The sequence below is a fragment of the Sus scrofa genome, chromosome 13 (assembly GCF_000003025.6).
Source record: "Sus scrofa isolate TJ Tabasco breed Duroc chromosome 13, Sscrofa11.1, whole genome shotgun sequence".
Lineage (NCBI taxonomy): Eukaryota > Metazoa > Chordata > Mammalia > Artiodactyla > Suidae > Sus > Sus scrofa.
In genome coordinates, this window is record NC_010455.5 from 111271518 (window position 1) to 111284848 (window position 13331).

The 13331-nt window shown below is 35.5% G+C and overlaps 1 protein-coding gene across 1 annotated transcript in view; it reads left to right on the forward strand.

Moving 5' to 3' along the window:
* Nucleotides 1-13331, forward strand: part of ECT2 (epithelial cell transforming 2) — a 62532-nt gene that overhangs the window by 23303 nt on the left and 25898 nt on the right. The window contains 4 exon segments of the mRNA XM_021069804.1: nt 2876-2995; nt 8921-8989; nt 10303-10413; nt 12656-12752. Coding sequence (XP_020925463.1) covers nt 2876-2995; nt 8921-8989; nt 10303-10413; nt 12656-12752 — 397 coding nt within the window.

Sequence of the window (13331 nt, forward strand, 5' to 3'; positions counted from 1 at the left end):
GACGCCAGCCTACACCACAGTCGTAGCACTTCAGGATCTGAGCCATGTCTGTGACCTACACCACAGCTTAAGGTAACACCAGATCCTTAACCCACTGAGCGGGGCTGGGGATTGAACCTGCATCCTCATGGACACTAGTAGGGTTCATCACTACTGAGCCACAACGGAAACTCCAACAATTCATAATAGTAATGTAGTTTCTTACTATTTACAGTGTACTTTCTTTTTTTCTTTTTCTTTCCTTTTTTAAAATTTCCCATTCATCCGCTCTGGGCCTTTGTGCTATTACCATTCATTTTACTTCTGCATGTGTTAAGAACCCAATAATACATTATTATTTTTACTTTGAATAGTCAATTAACTTTTTAAAATTTAAGTAAAATTTTATTTTAAATTGTACAGTAAGATCGACTTTTTCTTTGATGTGCATTTCTAAAAATTTTAACACATGAAAATTTGTGGAAGTACCACTACAATTCGGATACAGAATATTTCCATCCTCCCAAAATTCCTGGTACTATTCCTTTTGTCATACTCTTTTCTCATTCCAGCTCCTGGTAAACACTGATCTCTTCTCCATCACTGTAATTTTGTCTTTTCTGAAAACACCATAAAAATGGAATCATGTAGTATATACTCTGTTAGGCTTAGCTTCTTTTAGCCTTTGAGTTTCATCTAACTTCTGTGTATCAATAGTTTGATCCTGGAGTTTCTATTGTGGCTTAGCAGAAACAAACTTGACTAGTATTGAGAATGCAGGTTTTATCCCTGGCCCCACCTCTGCTCAGTGGGTTAAGGATCTGGCATGAGCTGCAGTATAGGTCACAGACATAGCTCGGATCTGGGATTGCCGTGGCTGTGGTATAGGCTGGATTTGACCCATAGCCTGGGGATTTCCATATGCTATGGGTGTGTCCTCCAAAATAAAAAAATAAAATGTTTGATCCTTTTTATTGCTGAATAGTATGGTTGTACTACAATTTATCTGTTGACTTATTAAAGAACATTTAAGTGTTTCCAGTTTTGAATGGCTATAAATAGAGCCTTTATCAACATTTGTGTGCAAGTTTTATGTGAACATAAATTTTCATTTCTCTTGGGTAAACACCTAGGAATGAGAATAGCTGGATCATATGGTAAGTGTTGTTTGACTTTAAAAGAAACAGTCAAACATTTTTCAAGGGGAGATACATAATTTTGCAGTTCCGCCAGCAATGTGTTAGAGTTCCAGTTGCTCACATCTTTACCATTGCTTCGTGTTATTGGTATTTTTTTATTTAGCCATTCAAATAGGTGTGTAGTGATATCTCACCATGACTTTAATTTACATTTCCAAAATGACTAGTGTACCGAGCATCTATTCTTGTCTTTATTTGACATCCGTTTTTTTTTTTTTTAAATTGAAATAACTGTTTAAAGGTCTGGCCCACTTTTACTTAGCTTATTTCCTTCCTGAGTTTTGAAAATTTTTTAATGTATTTTGAATACAAGTACTTTGTCAATGTGTGATTCACAAATATTTTTTTCCTATGAAATGTTCCTGTGAGAATGTCTTATTCTAAATCTTTTTCTAAGAAGTTTTTAAGTTAGAGTGCCATTTGTTGGAGAACTACCCTTCCTCCACAGAATTACTTTTGTACTTTTGTCAAAAAATTACTTGGCCATATTTGCGTGGGTTTGTTTCTAGACTCTGTTCTGTTTTGTTGATCTTGAATGTTTCTCCCTTCACCAATCCTGCACTATCTTGAATACTGCAGTTTTACAGTAAGAAGTTCTTGCCCTTGCATATAATAACTTTTTAGAGGCGTTCCCATCGTGGCTCAGTGGTAATGAATCCGGCTAGAATCCATGAGGACAAAGTTTTGATACCTGGTCTTGTTCAGTGGGTTAAGGATCCAGTATTGCTGTGAGCTGTGGTGTAGGCCGGCAGTTGCAGCTCTAATTTGACCCCTAGCCTGTGAACTTCCATATGCTGTGGGTGCAGCCCTAAAAAAAAAACTAAAAAAAAAAAATATAAGTTTTTAAAATCACATTTTCTTTATCTACAAAAAAAATCTTGGCATTTTTGTTAGGCATTGAGGTAAATCCATAAATCACTTTGGGGGAAGAATTGACATTTTTACTCTGTTGACTCTTTCAGTCCATGACCATATATCTTCATTTATTTAGGTCTTCTTTGAGTTCTTTCATCAACATTCTGTAGTTCTCAGCATCATGTATGTGATTTATTATATTTATACTTAATTTTTATCATAAATGATACTACTTTTAAAATATTGGTTTCAATTTGTACATTATTGGTATATAGAAATATGATTTTTGCAGTGTGCATGCATGATTGTGTGCATGCATGTATGTGTGTACTGACCGTGTATCCTGGGACCTTGCTAAATTCACTTACTAGTTCTAGAGGTTCTTTTTCCTTTTATTTTTTAAGATTTGACAGAAGCAGCAACACGGATGCAAACAGGTCTTCTAATTTCCAATCCAGTCTCTCTAAACCAAGTATTTTTGCTGCCAGGAAATAACTGACTGCTTATTGCTTTCTTCCTTAGTAACTTGAATAAAAAAGTAGAAATTAATCTATTGTACTAATAATTTTAATGATTTGTAGAACTGTGATAAACTTTTATTAGATTCTAACATAGCATTTTATTGCAAGGTTATATATACACACATACACAAGATGTATAAGTAAGTAGGATAAAATAGATTAGAGAATGTTATGAGGAAAGGTCTCAAATTTAGAAAGAAGTAGTTTTTAAATTTTTTCTTTTCTAACATGTTATCGCTTCTTTAATCACTGTATGTTAGATTTAATTTTTTTTTCTTTTCCCCACAATGCACCTAAACTAGTCCTTTTTTAACCTTTTAGTTATTTCAAGTACCATTGGAAGAGGAAGGACAACGTGGTGGGCCTATCCTTGCGCCAGAAGAGATTAAGACTATTTTTGGTAGTATTCCAGATATCCTTGATGTACACACTAAGATAAAGGTAAATTTGTGTATGTTAGGTTGGTAGTAATCCTTTTTAGATTGTGTATATTGTGGTTTTTCAGGTACTTCTGATTAGCTAAATTAGTGTTGTACTTAAAATTTCTAAATCATTATAAAAAAAGTAAAATTTCTTACTCCCTCATTTATTCTTTTGAATCATTATCCCTTTGCTCCTTTGACCACCACCCGTTTCACCCACCCTCTGCCTCTGGCAATTACCAGTCTGTTCTCTGTATCTATGAATTTGGGATTTTTTTAGATTCCACATATATGAAATCATACAGTAACTCATAATCAGACATCATGTATAGGTCAGATCTTTCTCCGACTTATCTCAGTCGGCCTAATGCCCTCAAAGTCCATCCGTGTTTTCACAAATATTTATAGCTGAATAATATTTCATTGTATATACCACATTTTCTTTATCCATCTATCCATTCATGGACACTTAAGTTGTTTCCATGTCTTGGCTATTACTAATGCTATCTTTTTGATTATTATGCTGTGAATGTATTCTTTTAGTACGTAAATGAATCATGTAAATGTGGCTTAAGTTTGTAGTTTTTCACATCATCTCATTAATACGGTGTTCTGAGAAGCACTGATATCTATTTTTGTAGCAGTGCATGGTGGTTACAGGTAGGGACTGGAATAAAGTAGATTTGGGTTTGAGGTAAAGTAAGGGCTTCAGTTTTCATATTTGTAAAATGGGAATAGTAGCATCTGATTCATGGGTGGTCGTAAAATTTTTATTCTCAATTTTTACATTTATTTATAAGTCACTAAGGGAGTTCTCGTCATGGCGCAGTGGTTAACGAATCTGACTAGGAACCATAAGGTTGCAAGTTTGAACCCTAGTCTTGCTTAGTGGGTTAAGGATCTGGCATTGGTGTGAGCTGTGGTATAGGTCACACACACGGCTCGGATCCCACATTACTCTGGCTCTGGTGTAGGCCAGTGGATACAGCTCTGATTAGACCCCTAGCCTGGGAACCTCCATATGCCGCACAGGAAGCGGCCCTAGAAAAGGCAAAAAGACAAACAAACAAACAAAATATATATATATAAAGTCACTAAGCATAGTGCAGTAGAAATCTTAACAAGGAAGAAGAGAAGGAAGGAACTTAGCTTTTTTAGTCCCATCTGTTTACTATGCCTTCTACTTTTCTAATAGGATTTAGGAGCTATGCTCTGTGTCTTAGAACAATAGAGTTCTTTCTTATGACCAGGAGGTAAAGTTGGGAACATCCTATGGGAAATGTGTATGGACAAGGAGAAGGAATATCGCAGTGTCTGTCCTAAACTGGGTCAAGCATATTCCCACTAAACATTGTAAGAAATAGTTGAGTAATGCACTTGGGCTTGCCTGCCAACCTGAGTCCTCGCTTGTAATAGGGAGGAACTTGTAATGGGGAGGAATCTGAAGTTAGATAAGCCTGAGTGTAAATACTAGTTCATAATTGTGTGATTTGGGGCAACTTAATCTCTCTAAGCCTTAGTTTCTTTATTAATTAGTCCCTGAGCTAACACCTGGTTAAGGCAGAAATCTTTATTTAGGCACCAGGACTTAAAAGTTAACCAGAAACCAAGCAGACTGCTTTTCAGAGTGCCTGGAGATTATTTTGCTTTCTGATAACAATATTCTTATGTAAATATAATATAGCCATCCTATAGTTTTTTACACTTTAAAAATGTGTCAGTAGATTATATCGGCAGATCTGTATTTTTTTTTCTTTTTTTTTTTTTGTCTTTTTGCCTTTTCTAGGGCCGCTCCCACGGCATGTGGAGGTTCCCAGGCCAGGGGTCCAGTCGGAGCTGCAGCCGCTGGCCTACACCAGAGCCACAGCAACGCGGGATCCGAGCCGCGTCTGCGACCCACACCACAGTTCATGGCAATGCCAGATCCTTAACCCACTGAGCGAGGCCAGGGATCAAACCCGCAACCTCATGGTTCCTAGTTGGATTCGTTAACCACTGAGCCACAATGGGTACTCCTGGTTTTTTCTTTTGCATCATAATTTTCCAAATATCTCCCCTATTTTGTATTAAATATATAGGAAAATAATAGTTTGAGTACCTCTATCTGTTGGAGATTCTTTTATACAAATTTTAACTAATTTAATCCTTTATGGGATTGAAGTCCTTACTATCCTCATTTTTCAGAATAGAAAATTGAGGCACTCAGAGGTTAAGTAACTTGCCCAAGGGCTCAGAACTAACAAACTGTAGAGCCGGTATTTAAAACTAGTCAGTCATTGCCAGAATTCACTGTATTATTTTGTTCTAAGGTTAGTCTTATTTATAATCCTTTATGTCTTCCTTTTTCTTTTCGGTGCAATTTTTAAGTTAAATCTTTTCACTTGACTCTGGGCTGTTAAATTATTCTTGTTTTAGTTCACTTTTATGCTATTAGAAGTAACTTTTTCCCCTTTTGACTTTTCTGAATCTGCAGAGTATAGGATAGTGGTTCTTAAATTATTTGGTCTCAGGAACCCTTTTCATTCTTAAAAGTTATTGAGGAACTTAGGTTTGTGTGGGTTTTTTCTATTGGTATTAACTGTACTTGAAATTAAAGCAGAAATTTAAAGATATTTTTTAACATGCATCAGTTTTTTTTTTAACAGCTTTTTTGAGGTATATTTTATGTCTTTAAATTCACCTTTTTAAAATATATGATTCAGTGGTTTTAATAACTTTACCAAACAATGCAGCTGCCACCAGAAGTCCATTTTAGAACATTTTCACCTTCCCCAATGATATACTTCTTGCCCATTTGTAGTTAATCCCCACTCCTACCCTCAGGTCCATGCTAACACTAATCTACTTTCTGTCTTATGTATTTGTCTTTTCTGGGTATTTCATATAAATGTAAATGTACAATATGTGGTATCTTATATCTGGCTTATTTCAATTAGCATATTTTCAAATTTCATTTATGATGTAGCATGTTAGTAACTTGTTTTATATGGCCAGATAATAGTCCATTATATGACTATGACATATTTCTTTATACATTCTCCACTGATGGTAATTGAGGTTGTTTCTGATTTTTGGCTCTTATGGATAATGCTGCTCTGAACATTGTTTACAGATCTTTGTGTGGTCCTGCTTTCATTCTCTTCCATAGATATTTAGGAGTAGAATTCCTGGGTCATATTGGTAATCTTGCATTTAAAATTTTTGAGAAACTGGAGTTCCCGTGGCAGTTCAGTGGTTAGCGACCCGACTGCCACCCATGAGGATGCGGGTTCAATCCCTGACCTCGCTCCATGGGTTAAGGATCTGGTGTTGCCATGAGCTGTGGTGTAGGTGGCAGACGCGGCTCTGATCACACATTACTGTGGCTTTGGCATAGGCTGGCGGCTACAGCTCTGATTGGACCCCTAGCCTCAGAACCTCCATATGCCGTGTGTACAGCCCTAAAAAGACCAAAAAAAAAAAAAAAAAAAAAAGATTTTTTTTTTTTTTTTTTTTTTTTTTTTTTGAGAAACTGCCAGGTTTTTACCTCATTTTATATTTTCATCAGTAATGATGAATGAGGGTTCAAATTTCTCCACATTCTTTTTTTTTTTTTTTTTTTTTTTTCGGCTATGCCTGTGGTATGCAGAAGTTTCTGGGCCAGGGATTGAACCTGAGACACAGCAGTGACAATGCTGAATCCTTAACCTCTAGGCCACCAGGGAACTTCCTTCTCCACATTTTTGCCAATACTTAATACTTTTTTAAAAAAATAGTGTAGGATGTCAAGTGGTTTTGATTTGCATTTCCCTAATGATTAATGATGTTTATCTTCTTTTCATGTGGTTATTAGCCATTTGTATGTTCCTTTGTAAAATGTGTTCTTAAATCTGGGGCCCATTTTATTTGGTTGAATTGTTTGTTATTTTACCGAGTTGTGAGAGTTCTCTATAAATTCTGGATACAAGTTCTTTATCAGCTGTATGTTTTGCAGATATTTTCTCCCAGTCTGTTGTTGTCATTTAATTTTTTTAATGGTGTCTTTTGAGGTACCCAAATTTTTAATTTTGATGAAGTCCAATTAATCCATTTTTTAAAATGTAATGTGCTCTTGGTGTCATATCTAAGAAATTTTTGCCTAACACAAGGTTTTAAAGATTTTCTCTTATGTTTTCTTTGGAAAAGTTGTATTGGTTTAGCTCTTACAGCTAGGTCTATAAACAATATTGAGTTCATTTTTGGCTGAGGTGAGGATTTAAGTTCATCTTTTTGTATGTAGATACCCTGTTTTAAAAACATAGATTAATACACTTAAAATAATAATGACTTATTATATAATAGCAGGAATATGTACTCTTTATGAAAAATAAGTGATTTCCAAAACAGAAATAGTGAGAAGTGTGATGTTCATTTATGTTTTTTTCTGCCTGGCTTAATAGCAGACTCTTTCTCATGTCTGCTTCATAATTTACTCTACTGTGGTATCGCACATCATGTAGCCTCTAGAAAACTCTGCTGTATACTTATGAGAGAATTAGAATAAAAAAGTCAGAGTTCCCATCTTGGCTCAGTGGTTAATGAATCCGACTAGGAACCACGAGGTGTGGGTTCAATCCTGGCCTTGCTCAGTGGGTTAAGGATCCATCATTGCCGTGAGCTGTGGTGTAGGTCACAAACACAGCTCACATCCTGAGTTGCTGTGGTTCTGGCGTAGGCTGGTGGCTATAGCTCTGATTAGACCCCTAGCCTGGGAACCTCCATATGCCATGGGTGCAGCCCTAGAAAAGATAAAAAAAAAAAAAAAAAATCAAATATTCCCTTAGTGTCAAAATGAATATATTTAATATCATGGATCCCACTAAAAAGGTATGTTGTGAGGGGTCTTCATATAATACTTTGAGAGCCTCTGGTAGAAGTTTATTGATTTATTTCTACTTTGAAATCACTTTTAGAATTTCTCTTAGGGCATATCATTTCTTGGCACCTCATTTTATCTGATTTGTGTTTTATTATTTATGAAGCTTTTAAATGTCTTCTAAATATTTATAAATATGTAGTATCTTAAGATGATTGAGAGATTTTATAGATCAGAGATTATCAAACTGGTCAATGGATCAAATTCAGCCATTTTATGATTTTGCTGAAGTTTTGCTTGTTTTTGATAAAGTTTTATTATTGATACACAGCCGCATTTAATCACATATATTATCTATGGCTGCTTCCACTCTACAAGGACAGAGTTGAGTACTTGGGACAGAAACCATATGGCCTCTAAACCTTAAAATAGATTCCATCCGACCCTTTAAGTATAGTTTACTGACCCCTACTATGGAGTACAGCTTCTGATGGCTGATATTAAGTAAAATGCTTTAGCTGCTGGATCAAAAGTATAGTTTTCTATAATTGATCCTACCAATCAGCTTTATAGTTAATGTGGAGATATAGAACTATCATATTATACTGGAAAGTTAGGCATAGTCTTATTTATTGACTTTCTCTCTCTATATATATTGTTTCTTTTTTTAGGGCTGCACGTGCAGCACATGGAGGTTCCCAGGCTAGGTTCCCAGCTACAAGTGCCAACCTACGCCACAGCCACAGCAATACAGGATCCGAGCTGCATCTAAGACCTATGCCACAGCTCACGGCAATGCCAGATTCTTAACCCACTGAGTGAGGCCAGGGATTGAACCTGCAACCTCATGGTTCCTAGTTGGATTCGTTTCTGCTGTGCCACAATGGGAACTCCTCTTTATATATTTTTTAAAATTATTTTTTGAAAGATATCTTCCGTATAGTCAGAAAGTTAATTTTTGGTTGAGGAGGAAGAATGTTATTAATTGTTTTGCACATCGAATTAAGGTACTTTGTAAAGTGCTTATTTCAAATGAATATCTCAGATGTTAAAAGATTTTTAAGAGATTGTCAGATTCAAACTTAAATGTTTCATTTTGTGTTTTTTCAGGATGATCTGGAAGACCTTATTGTTAATTGGGATGAGAGCAAAAGCATTGGTGATATCTTTCTTAAATATGTAAGTATTTTATGTCTTTAAGTTTTCAAATTAAAATGTCATCAAGGGCTGACAGGAATAAAAGTCACTTGTTTAAATGGGAGAGCTTTTAAAACTTTAACATGGCTGTGTTTTTAAACTATTAGATGTGTTTTTCTGAAACATACTCTCTGTATACAGTCTAACACTTGGTTTACAGCTCAGGGTCATCATCGGGAACACCAATTTATGTATTGTGCTACATTTTATCATGTATCATGTTACTTGCCCTTCATAAAAAGGCACAGATAAATGATTCTTTTTCATATTTTCTATAATCGAGATTTTATTTTTCTCTTTCCTTAGTTGATAACATTTTTTGCTGTCTTTGTGTTTGCTTTGCATAAAGCTTCTTTTTTTTTTTTTTTTTTTTTTAAATTTTTTTTTTTTTGTTGTTGTTGTTGTTGCTATTTCTTGGGCCGCTCCCACGGCATATGGAGGTTCCCAGGCTAGGGGTCCAATCGGAGCTGTAGCCACCGGCCTATGCCAGAGCCACAGCAACTCGGGATCCCAGCCGCGTCTGCAACCTACACCACAGCTCACGGCAACGCCGGATCCTTAACCCACTGAGCAAGGGCAGGGACCGAACCCGCAACCTCATGGTTCCTAGTCAGATTCGTTAACCACTGCGCCACGACGGGAACTCCTGCTTTGCATAAAGCTTCTAATGGACTGTTTCTTCCATGGGATAAGAATAGCATACTTTAAGTTTATCAAATAAGGTATATTAATTTTGAATGAGGTGCTGTGAATAGGATCTATAGATTTCTTTCAGTCTCTTGGTATATGATTCATAAGTTTCACTGTCTTGGGTTCTTGCATATTTACTTTTATTTTCTGAGGCCTCCTAACTTTCCTGCCTACTACATGGTCCTTAGATTTTTTTTCTGGTTGCTTGAGAATGCCAAAGACAAAAATCATTGTTCCATAGCTTTTTGATACTTGTTAGTCTCTTCAGTTAGTCAAGACATGTTCCTTATTTTGTTTTCATTTTTGGGTAATAATAGTTGTTTGGATCCTTTAATAAATAGTAGCATGTTCTTGGGTTCTGCATTAATCAACTATAATTACTATATTTTGAATTTATGGAAGTTTTAAAACTTTATGTTTGTATCTAGCGAGAAGTTTATAAAATAAATTTCTTATTTTACTTGAGAAGAAACTTATTTTAAACTTTCCTTTTTCATCAAGTATGCAAGTTTTGACTATAGATTATTTGACTTTAAGTTTGATTGATGATGGGTAACATATATTACAAATTAATGTTGGTTTTTTTTTTTTTTTCTTGTTTCCAGTCAAAAGATTTGGTAAAAACCTACCCTCCCTTTGTGAACTTCTTTGAAATGAGCAAGGAAACAATTATTAAATGTGAAAAACAGAAACCAAGATTTCATGCTTTTCTGAAGGTAATATACATTTCTTTTATATAAAAATCTGAGAATAATTTTCTGGAGGAGTTCATTAAAATTATCTTTTAGTAAAAATATATCCATGTGAGAACACTTTACATGGTATTCTGTTACCTATTAACTTTAACTTTACCTGAGAGTAGCAGTGGTGGTTAGCTTCAAAAGTTTTGACATGCTAGGTAGCAGGGTCCAAGAGGTGGCTGAGTGAATAAGAATAAGGTGTCTGTGGCTTTTAATTTTAAATTTTATTGAAGTATAATTGATTCACAATGATGTGTTAATTTCTGCTTATCGTGAAGTCACTCAGTTATGCATATATGTATTTTTTCATATTTTTCATTCTTTTCCATTATACTTTATCACAGGATATTGAATGTAGTTCCCTGTGCTATATAGTAGGACCTTATTTTTTTGTGGGTTATTTTATTTTTAATTAACATATAGTTGATTTACAATGTTTTGCCAACTTCTGCTATGTAGGAAAGTGACCCAGTCACACATACATATAATTACTTCTCTTATATTATCTTCCATCATGGTCTATCCCAAGAGACTGGATATAGTTTCCTGTGCTATATGGTAGATATCATTGCTTATCTATTCAAAATATAATAGTTTGCATCTACTAACCCCAAACTCCTATCCCATTCTTCTCTATGAGAAGAGAAAGCCACAAGTCTTTCTCTATGTTTGTGAGTCTATTTCTGTTTTGTAGATAGGTTCATTTGTGCCATATTTTAGATGCCACATATAAGTGACATCATATGGTATTTGTCTTTCTCTTTCTGACTTTCACTTAGTATGAGAATCTCTAGTTGCATTCATTTTGCTACAAATGATATTTTGTTCTTTTTAATGGCTCAGTAGTATTCCATTGTATACATGTACCACATATTCTTAACCCATTCATCTCTTGATGGACATTTATGTTGTTTTCATGTCTTAGCTATTGTGAATAGTGCTGCAGTGAGCATACATGTATGTGCATGTATCATTTTGAATAAAAGCTCCTAGGATATATGCCTAGGAGTGGAATTGCTGGATCATATGGTAGTTCTATATTTAGTTTTCTGAGGAACCTCCATACTGTTTTCCATAGTGGTTGTACTAATTTACATTCCTGCCAGCAGTGTAGGAGAGTATCCTTTCTCCACACCTTCTTCAGCATTTGTTATTTGTTGACTTCCTAATGATGGTCATTCTGACTGGCGTGAGGTGCTACCTTATTGTAGTTTTGATTTGCATGTCTCTAGTAATTAATGATGTTAAGCATGTTTTCATCTGCCTATTGGCCGTCTGTTTGTCTTCTTTGAAGAGATGTCTATTTAGGCATTCTGCCCCCTTTTCTTTTTTTTTTTCTTTTTTGTCTTTTGCCTTTTCTAGGGCCGCACCTGCGGCGTATGGAGGTTCCCAGGCTAGGGGTCTAATCGAAGCTGTTGCTGCTGGCTTCACAACAGCCACAGCAACGGGGGATCCGAGCCGCGTCTGCAGCCTACGGCACAGCTCATGGCAATGCCTGATCCTTAGCCCATTGAGAGAGGCCAGGGATCGAACCCGAAACCTCATGGTTCCTAGTTAGATTTGTTAACCACTGAGCTACGATGGGAACTCCCCCATTTCCAATTGGGTTGTTTTTTTGTTGTTGTTGAGTTGTATGAATTGTTTGTTTATTTTGGAGATTAAGCCCTTGTTGGTTGCATCATTTGCAATTATTTTCTCCCATTCTGTAGATTGTCTTTTAGTTTTGTTTATGGTTTTCTTTGTTATGCAAAAGCTTGTAAGTTTGATTACGGCGCATTTGCTTATTTTGTTTTTATTTATATTGCCTTGGGAGACTCACCTAAGAATATGGTTATGGATTTTTTAGTTCTCAAACACCACTAAAAATATTCCAGTGTTACCAGTGCCTTTTTTGTTTATCCAATGATGTCAGCATAATTAGTATTTAAAAAAATTTCTTTTTGAATGATGTAGACTTAAGAGAAACTGAAGATGGAATATATAGGAGTGCTTAGAAGAACTCACTTTCTGTTTAAGATGTTAATCCTTAGCTTGCCAGGAGGCTATTTCAGGCTTTGGGAGATTATTCAACCACAGCATTCTGCCAGAGAACAATTCCAACCCTACCTCTCCTATTAGTTCTTATTAGGGCCCAAAGGACAGCATATAATCTAATAAATGTAGGGTGCTATTTTTTTGCAGAAAACTTTTTAATATGTTTTAAATAAATTCCTTTCAGATAAACCAAGCTAAACCAGAATGTGGACGACAAAGCCTTGTTGAACTTCTCATCCGACCAGTACAGAGGTTACCCAGTGTTGCATTACTTTTAAATGGTACTTATCTGATCTCTTTTCAGACAATTTTGGATGTTTTCATGGAATTGCATTTTTCTAAAAAATTTGAAAGAATTCTTATTTTCAAAGTGCTTTTAGATGTCAGCTTTAAAGCTTCTGTATTTTACATAGTATGTTTGTAGATAATCTTAATAATCACTGGTGCTACAAAAATTCATTCTGGGCTAAAATCGTTCATTCCAATGTCAATTGTATTCACTAGTACTGTATTTTTGGTCTCTACTAAAAGTCTTAAGTTTCATGATGTGTCACTAATTCAAAATGATTTTATATCCATGTAAACACAAAATTCACCCACCAAGTCATAAGATAAGGGTGATTAATATGTCTCAAGTTAGTCTTTTTTTTTTTTTTTTTTTTTTTTGTCTTTTGTCTTTTTAAGGCTGAACCTGTGGCATATGGAGATTCCCAGTCTAGGGGTTGAATCAGAGCTGTAGCTGCCAGCCTATGCCACAGCAACATGGGATTCGAGCCGAATCTGTGACCTATACCACAGCTCACCGCAATGCTGGATCCTTATAACCAACTGAGCTAGGCTAGGGATCCAACCCGCAACCT